This window comes from Morone saxatilis, unplaced genomic scaffold, assembly GCF_004916995.1.
Source record: "Morone saxatilis isolate NCDOM2014 unplaced genomic scaffold, NCSU_SB_2.0 Contig1, whole genome shotgun sequence".
In the NCBI taxonomy this organism is placed as follows: Eukaryota; Metazoa; Chordata; class Actinopteri; family Moronidae; genus Morone; species Morone saxatilis.
Genome location: NW_023339651.1, coordinates 12,930,495 through 12,943,061, shown reverse-complemented (window position 1 = coordinate 12,943,061; position 12,567 = coordinate 12,930,495). Strand labels below are relative to the sequence as shown.

The window sequence follows — 12,567 nt, the reverse complement described above, 5'->3', positions numbered from 1 at the left end:
ATTTTAATTCAACCAGTCCTGCAGAAGTCAACATGATGGTAAGTGGAGGTTCGTACCCAACGTGCATGAACATGTAGCTGAAGAAGCGCCACACTTGCGCGCGGTGGCCGGGATGGTAGACCAGGGGGCTCTTCATGAAGTCAGGCTGATAGGTCTGCAGTACCCACTTGTTTAGCATGATGCCATAGCACATGAACACGATAATCTGTAACAGACACAGAAATGACACCGAACTGTCACTTCTTGCTGACATACCCATTACACGCTGTCTCTGCAGACTGCTGGTACAAAGGTGGAAATTGCGCTACAAAAACAAAACCCATTGTGCTTTCTGAAAGACACATGACGTTTTCTTCTCTGTCTGTATTCCTCAGCTGATGCTTATTAGACTCGTGGAGACAATCACTGCCTGCAGGGAAAAAAACGGCACATCTGGTTCAATTCCATTAATTTCTTTTCATAGAATAATGACTCATTGTCTCTGTGAATTAAAATGAATGTGAACCGTTATTATCACATCCTCATTGTCATTACAGACCATTCAATGCCATTTGGAGGCATTATGAGAGCACTTGGCTTTTTCTCCTCAGAATTGTGATGATTTCAGGGGAATGGGTTGAAGTTTTGTTAAGAAGCTGTAGGTTATTTTTGCAGCTTAATCCCCAACCACTCAATAGTGGGCTGTGAGGGCGTTTGTGTTAGTGGTTTTCTTTTTTTTCAAATGAAAATAATAGGTCATTTAATGCCATTGTGGAGGCCAGGGTGCTCACTGACCTGGTTTCCAAGTTCCAAAATCAGAAAGAAAAAAAACCCTGCATGCAGGCTGACTGAGGGCTTCAGCTTGGAGGAATGGCAATAAATGCACCCACTAAGCCCCTAACTCCCAAATGGGTTACCAGCTCATATCAAGCTCACAGTAAAAGTGTGTGATCAAAGGCAGAAAAGCTTTTCTGTGGGTTTGAAGCGAATGACTGAGCCAACAGAACATTCTAAAGTCAGTGTTGTGGGTTAGTAGCACATACTCAAGTAAAATATTGCAGGCCAAACATGCTTTAGGAATATTTGAATCAGTAGGATAGTCTGTATTCAGTTAGTCAGACGAATCTCACCTGTACGATAGTGACGATGGCGATGAACACAGGCGGGGGACACAGGCGGTTCTGGTGGAAGTACCAGCGCCGGTCTGTCTCGCAGGGCAGGATCTCGTAGGCCACATAGCGGACAAAGCGTTTGTACAGACCCAACCCCGTCTCGTCCAGCAGGATCTCCCTCTGCAGCGTGCGGCGGCCATTGGCGATGGCCCGTCGGAAACTGCTGGAGCGCTTACTGCTCATCTGAGAAAAAGGTGAAAAAACATTCATGTATTAATCTCAAGAGGTCAGTTGAATATCTTGGATTGCTTGGATTTTAAAGAAACGTGGAAGAACAAGGAGCATCATTTTAAAAATTAGACTGATACATTTTCACTTATTCAAAGGAATAGTTTGACATTTTAGGCAGAACACTTGTACACTTTACATTTTTACTCTTGTTGAGAGTTAGATAAGAAGATAGAAAACACTGTCGTGTCCATTAAATATGAAGCTACCATCCGCCGCAGCCTATTAGCTTAGCTTAGCATAAAGACTGGAAACAGGGGGGAAGCAGCTAACCTGACTCTATCCAAAGCTAATAAATCTGCCTACCAGCAACTCTAAAGCTCATTAACTAACACTTTATATCTTGTTTACCATGGCAGTTCCAGGCAGTAACTTCTCCTGGCCAAGAAATAGTCTCATAATTGGCACATAATCCCCCATAAAACCACAACATGACATTTTATGCTTTTATGCTGAGTTTTTGTACAGATTACACAAACAAGACAGAACAGTGTTAATTAGTGAACTTTAGTTGTGCGGATAGGTAGATTTTGTTAACGTTGGACAAAGCCAGGCTAGCTGTTTACAGTATTTATGCTAATATAAGGCTAAATGTAGCCTTATATCTACTGGACAGATATGAGAGTGGTATCAATGTTCAGCAAATGACTGTATTTCCCACAATGCCAAACTACTGCTTTAAGAAAAGATGAGAAACTAATTTATTGTGACCCTAAGAAATCAGAAGACAGCTTTGCATTAATTTGCTGTTTTTGTTTTTTGCTTCTCGATGACTTAATGTCTTTTTTGAAATAAACTTGTCTGGAGTAGTTTTATGAGTGTTACTGTTAGCAGCTAGAGGACACCTTACCAGGATGAGCAGATCTCATCATCTCCTGTTGTTGAATTTTTCATTTTTGCAATTAAATTCATCACACATCAGTAAAGGACGATTTTTTCTTTTCTTTTTATCCTAGGTGGGAAGTGCTGATTTTACAAGGGATAGCATGACGTTTTAAAAGTTTTACTTTTATCATTAACTAGTCTGGGTGGTGACAGCTTTTTTTCAGGACTTTTTCTGTTCTTCGGAGGCTTCAATAAACAATGTTTTGCACATTGCTGCATTCAGTGGGTACTTTATTGTATGTATTTGTATTTGTATTTTTTTTCATGTCAGATTTTAAGGTTTCAAGTAGCCATTATTTGATTTCAAGTATCCGTTGTTTGCATTTTTAGTATGTGGTGACTAATGAAATCACTTATTCAGAAATGAAAGAAAATGAAGCTAAAAGAGAGCAGTTCCTTATAGAAAATGATTAATCAGCATCTTAAAACGGTTCAAATCTTCTTTTGTCAAACACACTAACAGTCTTTTCAGTCCCATCTGTGTGAGATAAAAGTTAGATGCCAGTACCGAAAGCATTATGCAGATGATTAGTAACAATACTGTCTATATGGCAGATTTTACTCTAACTAATGTCGAAATTAGGAGGTAAACACAGCACTTAATAAATCTGCAATGCATGTTTTTATTCAACTGGCATTAGAAATACATTTTCAATAATATTAAAGCCAAATTACATGTATAAATAACTGGTGATTACTTTTATCCCACAAGAGAGCTGACAGAATTGCAGCTGAATATTCATGGCTGACAAGAAACTTAAATAATGTATTAGTGGGTTTGTGATTTAGACAGAATGTAAGCGTGGCTTTGGGCAGGGTTGATTGCGGCACAGACATAATAATAAATGGGCTGTTGAAGTGATTTTGCCCTTGAAAAACAAATCTTTGTTAAGAAGAACTATTACATGGAAAGAGGGACAGTGCGTGTGTATGTATGTGTGCGTATTCATGTTATCACAGGCTCCAGGTTTGCTTAGTGAGCAGGAGCTCTGCAGCAGCCTGCAGGCCAACTCTTGATAAGTTCTTTAATAGAGGCTTAGGATGAAAACTATCCTAATGCCACTATTTTGACAGCCAAGGCAGAGAACTGTCAGGATAACAGAGAGTTCTTTTCCGCCAGAGTTACCACTGAAAATACTGTCTGACCAGCTACGCACAGCAGGGATCCTTTAGAGTCAATATCTGCATTTCCTTACAGAGAACACGTTTGCATGCTTCACAGGTAAGGATTTACTTAATGGCTGATACTCAGTGGCAATGCCAGATGCCTGAATTCTCCAGTGTAGGTAAAACAATACAGCTCCTTTGAGGACAAGTGGCTGACTTAGCAATTATCTCTAAATCAAGTGTTATGATGTGATGTGACAACTTATGAAAATTAGTTTCCAAGAAAAGCAGTGAAGGAAGAGAGGGCATGTGGGCAGCAGCTGCTACTGTTAACAGTATTAATCTCCAACAACAGACCTTATGTATAGGTCTCTCACAATTATAACCTATGACAATATGAAAGCTTCATATGAAGTGTACCAAAACCTCAAAAGGGGGCCTGTAGGAAGTACAACCCACCATTAAAGTACACCATTTGTATTTCATTAGCCAGATTCTGCTGTTTGTACACTCATTATATGTAGACACAGCAGGGGGCATAGTGAAAGAAATTGTGGGTCAACAGCTGTAAAAGCTAATGAGCTAAATATACTGGAGGACAAAGACTGTAAATAAATGAGCAAATAATGAAGAAGTAATGAACAGATTGCTCCACAAATGCAGCAGCTGCCTTTTTTTCAATTTCAAGAAATATAAAAAAACCAACTATGTTAATCCCTTTTGGAAGTTAGCAGAGCAGGACGTGGTAACTTCCCTAACTGTGGGTAATTATGACACTGGTGGTTGTACAGTGAGGGTGTAAGGGCCTGTTGCACAGTGATAACCAGAACGATGTCGAGCTGGGCTGCTGGCTCGCCCGCAGATGGAGGGATGTGTATTTAGTATGGAAATCAGGCCTGGAAAATGCAATTATGCTATACTTGAGGCAGGGAGTGAAAGCAGAAGAAGAGGAGAAGAGGGACATTAGAAGGCAGAGAGGGGGAAATTAAGAAGGGAAGATGAGATGCCTGCCTGGGTGCGCTCGATTCACAGGTTCTGGAGGCCACCGATAAACACTGAAGGTAAGACATCTCTTTTCTCATTCTAAATATTCATGTTAGTGAAATCACAATGAAAAAGAGGAAGTGTGTTCATATGAAGAATAGAGGTGGAATAGAGAGGACAAGGGATGTAAATATAATTGTTTTTTCCTCCTTTGTTGGCTTTTTTCTCTAACTAGTCTCTGTGTCTGAGTTTATTTTCAGTGTTTGGCTCGGTGACAGCACCTGCCACCTCTCCACCTTACACTGTATCCTCTCCCATTCATACTGCCTCTCTGTGAGAATGTGTTCCCAGGAGACACGGCTGAGCATAGCTGTCACTCCGCTTCGCCTCCTCTGACATGCAGGGCTGCCGCCTCTAAAGTGAGCATTAGCAGCCTTTTGAAGTGACGACAGGAGAGAGACGGTGAACGAGACAATAAGGCACACATGAGCAGCCAAAACTTGAGATAACGCGATGGGGTGGGGGGGCGATGGGGGCAAGGTGTGCCGAAAATCACATGACATCACATAAAACGCTGGAAGGGGAAAACCTCTGACATCGGTAACAGTAGAAGTTCCCTGACGAGGCAATGCCTGCCAGGGAATAATTGATGCTGAGTCTAAAAGCACAAAGATAAAGATAGTATTCCCCTTTAGGGACGGCTGAAGGGGCCAAACTGACAGCAGTGTGTGTGTGTGTGTGCATGCCAAACAGCAAGGGTCCATCCTCCTCCTCTTGGTAGCTGCGTGTTGCCTACTGTACATGCTGCTCTCAGCTCTAGTCAATTGTCCTTGATGGATTAATTAGCCACACCACATGGTCAATACTTCCCAGCTCAATACTAATTAGTAATAACAATTAAAAAATGTGGTTTAAAGGCCATTCAAGCATCTGCACTAGAGAATACAAAAAAAACCCCACATATTATTCAGATTTTGCTCAGAGTCAGAGGTGTTGACCATCTCTCACTCTCATCTGTTGACACACACAATAAATCAGTTATCTTTACTAGAATATTAAAAGACGTCTGCAATTAACCGAGCTTACATAGAGATTTACCACCAGCAGACTAACAGTGTCACTGTACCCATTTACCATATAATTTGTGAGTCATTCAGAAGACCAAAATTCCCCTCTCCCTTGCCCCCCTCCCCCCTCTCTCTCTTTCTCTCTGTCACATACACTCTTGCACTCTTACAGCAGAATCTAAATCACTGCGGATCTCAGCCTCGCTGATTCTACCCTGACCCAGATACTCAGGTTCTTTTCTTGCCCAAATCCTTTTAAAATGAGAGTCCACCTTTTTTTTCCCCTCAGCAGTTTGCGGCCGCAGCCTTCCTTCATGCTTTAATCATTGCGGTGCTAAAACTCTGGAAAAAAAAAACAAACCTTCACTCCTGGACACTTAAGCAAAGTGCAGCACCAGCAACCGATCTAAAACAGAAAGCCTTGACTGGAGTTTGGTTTGGGATGTGATGTCGATAGGTAGCATCTGTGTCCCTGGAGACAGATGCACTGTTGGCACTTAATGTGACTTGAAAACTTTAAAATACTGTATATCAACTACTTGCAGAGTGTCTATGGGCTGAAGTTCATTTCTGCTCTCTGTAAGTGCTTTCTTTCTTACAACACTGCTTCAAATGTGACAAAAGACCCAGTTTAATGCAGAACATTTAAATATATATATTACATAAGTGTTTCTCTAACTATACCTCCTGAGGGAACAGAAAGTGTAAGCGCAACATTTGGGCAAAAGGGTAAAAATGGTGCACAAAGCAGCAGTCTTAAAAGTCCTTTAACCTGAACAAAGAGAATCCCCCAGCCATAATATCTAAAATACACCCTGTATCCGTGTAATTAACCATAGCAGCCATTATGGATCTCCATCGAACATTAGCCAAATTACCACCCAAAGGAAAACAATGACACACTTCTTCAATTACACAGCCGTTACATGATAGCATCAGAGGACTCTCTTTAAAGAAATCAATACGTGCAATTACACACATAGGAATACATCTAACTTAAGGTTGGCCTGGTTTTACCCTCGATTCATAAACAGATTTACTCACACATCATAGAACCCCCCACCCCTCTCCCCCAAAAGCCCGACCATGTGTGAACTTTGACACCTCGGGTGTCTCTCAGCCTCCTGCATCGACAAACTGTCTGTGTGTAATTGTGCGGAAATGTGTCACCGTGTGTAAAATGTGTGCTGGTTGTCTTGCTGTGTGGGATTTTGTGGATTAGTAGTCAGATACACACCTAAACTGTGTATACGAATGAGTGAGTATGTGTGTATATGTGAGTGTGTACAGTTCCCCAAGAGAGGTTTTAGCAGAGCGTTACTTATTCACCCCTCTGGCTGAACTGATGGAGCTCTCTGGCTAAGATCGCCCTGCATGAAAGATGGGTTGAACACGAACGATGTCAGAGACAGTCTTGTACTTGCACACTCATACACGCTCACACACACACTCAGACACCAGAGAAGCTGTTGCCTGACAGTGCGATTCAAACATTTACACCCACTGAGGTCGAGAGAAGCAGCGTGGATTCACGGCTGCACTGAGTGAATGTAGAACAGAAAATCAGAAAAATGCTGTACACACCCGTTGGAAACACAACTGAGAGAAATTGCAACGGCTTGTGAGCTGAAAGCTTGAAGAGGCATGAATTGAGCACACACAGACACACACACACACACACATATTGCACTTTGCCACCTCCATTTTAATACGGTGCTGGGGAGTTAGAGGCCAGACCACAAATCAATAGACACCAGACTTAAGGCACTGGTTATGATATAATGGCAGAACTGAACTTTGCAAATCAAAACACGACTGTCATCTGTCACACACTGTGGAGTGCTACTTATAAATCTGCCTGAGATACCGGGATGTGAATGGAGATAGATAGAGGGCAGAGGAGAAGGCGTGGACAAAAAGCAGGGAGAGGAACCAAGGAAAAAGAAGAAACTGGAGAAAACTCAGAGAGCAGCAGAGAGAAAGGAGAGGAGGAGAGAAAGAAGGCCGGAGGTATTTCGTTGATGACCTGGTTGAAAATGTCATGGTAAATGCGGCACTTTCCAAGTGGCAGCCCAAAGCAGAAAACAGAGACCTGCAGAGCTCACGCATCACATGCCGCTCGATGGGAGGCCAGATTCACATTAACATTAGAATATTCTCTAAATTACTCAGCAAATCTGTACTGGCAGCGCTCATGTGTATGAATCAGAGTCTGTCTGCATTTGAGAGAGTTTGTGTATATCAGGGAGAGGGGAGTAGTGAAGCAGACTGAGAGCAAGTGGGTGGCTGCATTAATTAATAATAAAATGCTTAAAAAGCGTTTGCATATATGCAAATTGTGTACATGCACAGAAAGGTGTGAGTATGGTCTATGTGAGTTCACATGTGTGTATCAGACAAATCTTTAAAATCAGACCTGGGGGTCAATATCTATGTGTTGCTGGGCGTTCTCAAATTGCCTCAGATTACTGCCTGCTACTACCAATGCTGGGCTAATCGAAAGCAATTTGCATTTGGCTGATGGGCAATTTTAAAAGTGTCTCCCTGATGTAGTCGGAGGCGAGGCAGGGTTTTTTTTTTCCCCACCTAACATATGCTCACAAGGAGTGTAAAATGAAAGAGGAGGAAATGAGATCTGAGGGTTCAAGGAGGCAGGTTCAAAAAAGGGGAGATAATATTACATGGCTTGAGGAAGGGAGGGTTGAAGATGAGATGCGCTGAAATGAGATGGATCAAAAAAAGGAACAACACTTCAGGAATGGCGAGGGACGATAGCTGTACACTTCCAAGAAAAAGGGCTTGTGAAATAGAGAGGCTGCACTGTTGAAGCAGCACCTCTACACAGACATGGGACCTGTTCCAAATTGAGTGGCCTTGTGTGGCCTTCATTACAAACTACGGACAGCCCAACACAAGGGGAGAAAAAGAGAGACATACAAATAAACAGAGAACGAAAGAGAGGGAGTAATTAGCTAAAGGAAGTGAAAATATGCCAGGAGTTGCATTGCGTTGAATTAATCTCAGTGCTCACGCTCGTATGGTGCTGTGAGCAGAAGGCAGGTGCTCATCTATGTGCTTGAAGAGAATCAGCCTTTTCACAGCTCTACATACATTTCTAATAGGGGCACAATTGTAAACAGAGATAGGTGAAGAGACAAGAGCCTGGCCTCAAATTCAAATTAGAGACACGAAGGACAAAATCTGCCTTATACAATGAGCCATCTGCAGCTGCAGAGAATATAGTACACACTGTTTTCACATCATTGTATGAAAAATATTCTTGTACAGCATCAGTCAGTTGCCGTTGCACAATTCAATATATTAATTCCTTGGAATATAACTGTGTTTGAATCAGTTATGATAAAACATTTGTTGCATTAATACTATGGCTCTGTCAGCTTGGTGTGGGTGTTTTCTAGTACTTGCTGTGCACAGCTTGTGAGGTTAAGTGTCTGGATTTACCGACACATTAACTGGAAAGATTGATCCTTCTTTTGCAGGACAACGACCTGAATGCTCGAGTCAATTTTCGCCACAGCGGAGCTTGCTGGCTCTGTCTGAATCAATTCTCTAACCTTTCTGAAATCCAGCAAAAGTGGGTGTACGTGTGGAAATTCATGTCTGTGCTGCAGGACATGAAATGTCTCATGCGACTCCCTCTGCATCACTATCTGTATATCTGTGTGTGTATGTGCATCTGGGTTCCACCTACCAGCTCGATGAGCTCCTGGTAGCACACCTGTCCCTCTTCATTACTCTGGACCAGGGCTAACAGCATGTCCAGTTTGGACGGGTCCAGCTGCAGCTCATGGTGCTCCACCAAGCTGGTGAAGTTCTCCACTGCGATGAAACCGGTGTTCTCTGGGTCCAGCTGGAAAAAACAACAACAACAGCACTTTCAGACCATTGGGATAAAACACTGCATTGCCGATAACAGTTGTATTGAAGATGTTTCTGTTATGCATCATGATTTTTTAATTAGCAGCGCTGCAGTGTCAGTTTCCCCCGAGGGGGAATAAAACAGTAATAGACAGCTGAGACGTATGCACAGAGACACAACAGATACTCAAAGACAAATGAGAGCTACAGGGCTGAATGCATAAGCTCAGACAGTGACACCGGTATTAATAAAGCTGTGTTGCCTTTGAAAGAATTAGACCTGCTTTAAGAAAAAGCCTCATTCAACCTCATTAAAGGGGCAGGTCTGTCAGTGCAAACAGCATGATGGTTGTTGTTGTTGGGAGCAGTGAGAGAAGAAAGGCAGGCATGTCATTCTACTACCCAGTGACCTGCAGTTTCCCTAAAAAAAAAAAAAAAAATCTTTCAGCATTAAATGAAGTTGACTTTTCAGTCTTTGTTTCTGAGTGGATGCTTCATTTGACTGTGTGAGTTCGTCCTTGGTCACATTTGCAGCTCGCAGTCAGTGTGGTTTTAATAATCACCACTCACTCACTGAGACCCACAGCCCCATGGGTTATTACTGCTGATGTCTGTATGCCAGTGCTTCTCCTCGTAATTGATTTAAGCGAGTGAGCGTCATAAAAATGGCTGAGTGTAGTTGTCTAAAATAGCGCACAGTTAAAAATGGCTTGTAAAGTATAGGGTGTGTATCTACGCTTGGTTTATGTAATATGTTTTTTTTTTTGGGCTGCAGTTTCTACCTACCCATTGCTTGATTTTCTTCCCTTACCTTCTCCTCTTAAATGCATTCAATTGCTCTGCAATGGCGCGTTAATTTCTCATGCCAGCTCTACTTAGTGCATCTGATTGTGTTTGTGAAAATGTGCCCGAGGACAAACGAGCAGTACAAAGAGACCACATGGGAAGAGCCCTTGCTGCTTCACATTTTACTGTTTCCTGAATGCTAACACAGCCTCATTAGGTTTCAGATAGTAAACCAACAGTTTTTTTTGCCCCAGGGAGGAGTGAGTTTGCAGATGTTGCGTCAGTGTGGAGTCAGTCCTGCTGGATCATCGTTGCCCATGTCATCAGTCCACAAGAAGAATCCCGCCTAGGCCGCCTTAGTGTGGACCTGGCCTGCTCTGAAATGGTTAGACAAAGGAGTTTCGTCGGCTGCATGAGGAGAACAGCATTTAATTACACAGCGCCGTGTCAGTCTCTGCTGCAGGCGGCTCAAAGCTTAAAGCTCCACTGCTCAACTAAGAAGATCCATCAGGGAATCCATTGGTGTGAGATGTGAGATGTGTCTCCTTCTGAACATTTTTACTGTATGTACGTCCCCCTACACTGTCGGCAGTTTTTTTTTTTTACATTAATTTAGTTACACACAAGCATCCTTTTAATTCCACTTAATCTGCTTTTTCTTTTTTTTTTGTATTTATTCACCTGGCAGAGCACAGTGGAGGCAGGAACAAATGGGTTAGTTTTGATGATGCTTGACTCAAACTGAGTGTCTTCTCACTGCTGATTGATGCAGTGAAGGGATTTTTGTTAGTTTTGTTTATTATACTCTGTGAACACTAACATCACTCAACAACTAAGATTCTGTACACATACAACCATTGTTATCTCTCGGGCATTTACTGATAACACTCTTCACGCCATGCACATTGTTTAAAATCCAAACAATACTGGTGTAATCTCCCTCTTGGTCATTTTCCTCACGCATCTCGGTATAATCTCAAAACTCAGCTTCTTAGCCTCTCAAGTCTGTCTGGAACGCACATAAAACCAAATTTGTGGAAAAAAAAAAAAAAACAAGATGGGAGAGAAAACGGGCCCAGGTCTATTTTTAGATAATCCCCTTAACTGTGTTTTCCATGGACGTTTGTTAAAACACGGCTCCATTCACCCCTTGAGGCTTGCTGAGCAAAATGGTGCAGAAACTGTCCAACGTTTGTGATGTGTAAGGTATCAGGATGACATATAGGGGAATACGAGGGGGGGGCCACAAAAAAAAAGACCGCAGAGAGGCAAGAGGTGGAAAATGGGAGAGAGGGTGGTGGGTGGTAGGTCGGTTGATGAAATGAAAGACAGTAGAAGGACGAGAGACTATGAAAAGAGAGGCGAGAAGAACAGAGACAGCCAGACAGAAATGAAAGGAAGACGCATAGAGAATAAAAATGCCATGCCACTGTCTGTTATTCTGTGCATCTGCCTAACCAAGCAGTCTGGCAGTGAGTCCTCCTCTTCTCTTTCCTATAAGAAGGGCTGTGACACACTCCAGTGCTCTGCATTCACTTGCCACAGAGGGGAGATAGATCAGATTCTAATGTGCTCCTGGCTCAGCCCGGGCTGACAGGGGGAACAGAGAGCCACACTGGGGACGTCTGATTACTGTCAGCCTCCATATGTCAGTGCATCACTACACATACAGCAGCGACGCAGACAGAGACACACTGTATATGGCTGTGCACATTTACGCAAACCCAGTGTTGACGCCGAGCTGTCATAGGGCCGTGATCCTACCCCCTTCATAGTGACCTTATGCAGGAAGAACGTTACACAGGGGAGGCTGTCTGCTGAGGATACAAGGAGGTGGAAGATTGGTTCTTGTAGCCAATTAGGGTTATCAATTAGCGAGATGAGGTACACTGAGATGAATGAGTGCTGGCAAGATGAGCCCGGTTTTTTTTTTCTTGTGCAGGCTGGTGATGAACAAGAAGGGAGAGACAGAAAAAAAAGGGTTGGAAGAAGGAGGGAAAAAGCGTTGAGAGGGAAGCAGTTATTGAAGCGATCCAACACTGGCGAGGGCGACACTTTGACAAGCTGCATGCGTTGCCATGGTTACCAGTCGCCCGTGTGTCATCCCTTTCTTGCGTTCCCCCCCCTTTTCTCCCCCCCCTTTTCTCCCCCCGACATATTGGTGTTCGAGAGGCACAAAGAGACGATGAAAGGAGGGAAGGATACAGAGCAGAAGGAAAGATAGAATACAGATGGATGGTAAGAGACCAATAAGATAAGAAGAGAAGGTGGCAATAAGACGATGGCAGGATTTAGATGTAAAAGGAGGCGGGGCGGAAGATTATGGGTGGAAGGTGGAGGTGTTACGACAGAGAGAGCGACCGAACTTGGCTGGCTCAAGAGCAAGTGGGAGGAGATGGACAAGACACAGGATGAAAATGTATACACGAGGAGGAGGAGGAGGAGGAGGAGGAGGAGAAGGGCAAAGAGAGGAGTGGAAT

At 43.0% G+C, this 12,567-nt stretch overlaps 1 protein-coding gene across 2 annotated transcripts in view; it reads right to left on the bottom strand.

Moving 5' to 3' along the window:
• rhbdl1 (rhomboid, veinlet-like 1 (Drosophila)) overlaps positions 1-12,567 on the bottom strand; it is a 47,538-nt gene that overhangs the window by 21,903 nt on the left and 13,068 nt on the right. For both annotated transcript variants that reach the window (XM_035664399.1, XM_035664391.1), the window contains 3 exons: positions 9,135-9,293; positions 1,110-1,334; positions 57-205 (listed from right to left, as the gene is read on the bottom strand). In XM_035664399.1, the coding sequence (XP_035520292.1) occupies positions 57-205; positions 1,110-1,334; positions 9,135-9,200 (440 nt within the window). In that variant the 5' untranslated portion in view covers positions 9,201-9,293. The remainder of the gene's footprint in view (positions 1-56; positions 206-1,109; positions 1,335-9,134; positions 9,294-12,567) is intronic.